The sequence below is a fragment of the Coturnix japonica genome, unplaced genomic scaffold (assembly GCF_001577835.2).
Source record: "Coturnix japonica isolate 7356 unplaced genomic scaffold, Coturnix japonica 2.1 chrUnrandom548, whole genome shotgun sequence".
NCBI classification, from domain to species: domain Eukaryota; kingdom Metazoa; phylum Chordata; class Aves; order Galliformes; family Phasianidae; genus Coturnix; species Coturnix japonica.
Window position 1 is genome coordinate 36,446 of NW_015439929.1, and position 2,861 is coordinate 39,306.

The window sequence follows — 2,861 nt, forward strand, 5'->3', positions numbered from 1 at the left end:
TTTTGGGGTCAGTTTTGGGGTTGGTTTGGAGAGGTTTGGGGTCACTTAGGGGTCCCTGATGTTGTTTTGGGGGCCATTTGGGGTTGGTTTGGAGGGGATTTGGGGCCATTTTGGTGGGTTTTGGGGTCACTTAGGGGTCCCTGATGTCAGTTTTGGGGTTGTTTTGGTGGCTTTTGGGGTCTATATGGTGGGTTTTGGGGTCACTTGGGGGCATTTGAGGTTGTTTGGGGGGGATTTGGGGTCATTTTGGGGGGTTTTAGGGTCAGTTTGGTGGGTTTTGGGGTCACTTGTGGGTCCCTGATGTGGGTTTTGGGGCCATTCTGGGGTCCCTGATGTCATTTTTAGGGGATTTGGGGGCATTTGGGGTTGGTTTGGAGGGGATTTGTTGTCGTTTTGGGGGGTTTGGGGGTCAGTTTTGGGCTCATTTGGGTGGGTTTTGGGGTCAGTTTTGGGCTCATTTGGGTGGGTTTTGGGGTCGTTTTGGTGGGATTTGGGGTCACTTGGGGTGGTTAAGGGGGGATTTGGGGGCATTTGGGGTGGTTTAGGGGGGTCGTTTTGGGGTCATTTTGGTGGGTTTTGGGGTCACTTGGGAGTTCCTGATGTCATTTGGGGTCATTTTGGTGGGTTTTGGGGTCATTTTGGTGGGTTTTGGGGTCATTTTGGTGGGTTTTGGGGCCATTTTGGTGGGTTTTGGGGTCGTTTTGGGGGCATTTTGATGGGTTTTGGGGGCATTTAGGGGTCCCTGATGTCAGTTTTGGGGTCATTTTGGTGGTTTTTGGGGTTGTTTTGGGGTCGTTTGGTGGGTTTTGGGGTCGTTTGGTGGGTTTTGGGGTCACTTGGGGGTATTTGAGGTTGTTTTTGGGGTCGTTTTGGTGGGTTTTGGGGTCTCTTGGGGGTCCCTGATGTGGGTTTTGGGGTCATTTTGGTGGGTTTTGGGGTCACTTGGGGGCATTTGAGGTTGTTTGGGGTGGTTTGGAGGGGATTTAGGGTCATTTTGGTGGGTTTTGGGTCAGTTTTGGGGTCATTTTGGTGGGTTTTGGGGTCACTTGGGGGTCTCTAATGTCGGTTTTGGGGTCATTTTGGTGGTTTTTGGGGTCAGTTTTGGGGTCGTTTTGGTGGGTTTTGGGGTCATTTTGTGGGTTTTGGGGTCGTTTTAGTGGTTTTTGGGGTCACTTGGGGGCATTTGAGGTTGTTTGGGGGGGGGTTGGGGTCGTTTTGGTGGGATTTGGGGTCAGTTTTGGGGTCGTTTGGTGGGTTTTGGGGTCTCTTGGGGGTCCCTGATGTCAGTTTTGAGGTCATATTGGTGGGTTTTGGGGTCACTTGGGGGCATTTGAGGTTGTTTGGGGTGGTTTGGAGGGGATTTGGGGCCATTTGGGGTTGCTTTGGAGGGGATTTGGGGTCGTTTTGGTGGGTTTTGGGTCAGTTTTGGGGTCATTTTGGTGGGTTTTGGGGTCACTTGGGGGTCCATCATGTTGATTTGGGGTCATTTTGGTGGGTTTTGGGGTCACTTAGGGGTCCCTGATGTCAGTTTTGGGGTCGTTTTGGTGGGTTTGGAGGTCACTTGGGGGTCCCTGATGTTTTTGGGGTCATTTTGGGTCATTTTGGTGGGTTTTGGGGTCACTCAGGGGTCCCTGATGTTGGTTTTGGGGGCATTTTGGTGGGTTTTGGAGTCATTTTGGTGGGTTTTGGGGTCACTTGGGGGTCCCTGATGTGGGTTTTGGGGTCGTTTTGGTGGGTTTTGGGGTCACTTGGGGGTCCATCATATTGATTTGGGGCCATTTGGGGTTGCTTTGGAGGGGATTTGGGGTCATTTTGGTGGGTTTTGGGGTCACTTAGGGGTCCCTGATGTTGTTTTTGGGGGATTTGGGGTCATTTTTTATAGTGTCAGTGGTTCTGGATGGTTTGGGACCCCAATCCCACACTAATCGGGGCCATTTGAGGCTCCTAAAATCCCTTATTCCAACCCCAAAAGTGGCCTTTTTTAAAAGCCCCAAAATCACAGTTTTTCTCCCCAAAACCTGCAGGTTGCTCAGCATCTCCCATTGAAGGAGGGCAGCACTGAGGTGCCGCTGTTCCGTGTTGGTTGGTCCGTCGACTTCTCTCGTTCCCAACTGGGTAAGAAAAGCCCAAATCTTCACTTTTTTACCCCAAAAATGGGACCCCCCCACCCCAAAAGGGAGAAACTTCAACCTACATCTATTGGCCCCATATATAGGATGGGTATGGTACCATAAAACCAGCCTTGGGGACACTAAAATGTTCCCAACTGAGTAAGGAAACCACCCCCAAATCCCACTTTTTTACCCCAAAAATGGGACCCCCCCACCCCAAAAGGGAGAATCCCCAACCTACATCTATTGAACCCATATATAGGATGGGTTTGGTACCACAAAACCAACCCTGTGACCCCAAAATGTTCCCAACTGAGTAAGAAAACCCCCAAATCCCCCATTTTTTACCCCAAAAATGTGACCCCCCCCACCCCAAAAGCAGGAAACCCCAACCCACATCTATTAAACCCATATATAGGATGGGTTTGGTACCATAAAACCAGCTTTGGGGACCCCAAAATGTTCCCAGCTGGGTAAGGAAACCACCCCAAAATCCCACTTTTTTACCCCAAATATGGGACCCCCCCCCACCCTAAAAGCGAGAAACCCCAACCTACATCTATTGAACCCATATATAGGATGGGTTTGCACCCCAAAACCCACTGCCCCCCCCCTTTATTTTAGGGGAGGACGAGTTCTCCTATGGCTATGATGGGAGGGGGCTGAAGGTGGAGAGCGGCCGATTCGAGGAGTTTGGGCAGCAATTTGGGGAGGGGGACGTCATCGGCTGCTTCGCGGTCAGTAATGGGG

At 51.1% G+C, this 2,861-nt stretch overlaps 1 protein-coding gene across 1 annotated transcript in view; it reads left to right on the plus strand.

Moving 5' to 3' along the window:
* HNRNPUL2 (heterogeneous nuclear ribonucleoprotein U like 2) overlaps positions 1–2,861 on the plus strand; it is a 27,121-nt gene that overhangs the window by 10,587 nt on the left and 13,673 nt on the right. Inside the window, exons 4-6 of the mRNA XM_032441765.1 lie at positions 1,626–1,657; positions 1,989–2,115; positions 2,736–2,848. Coding sequence (XP_032297656.1) covers positions 1,626–1,657; positions 1,989–2,115; positions 2,736–2,848 — 272 coding nt within the window. The remainder of the gene's footprint in view (positions 1–1,625; positions 1,658–1,988; positions 2,116–2,735; positions 2,849–2,861) is intronic.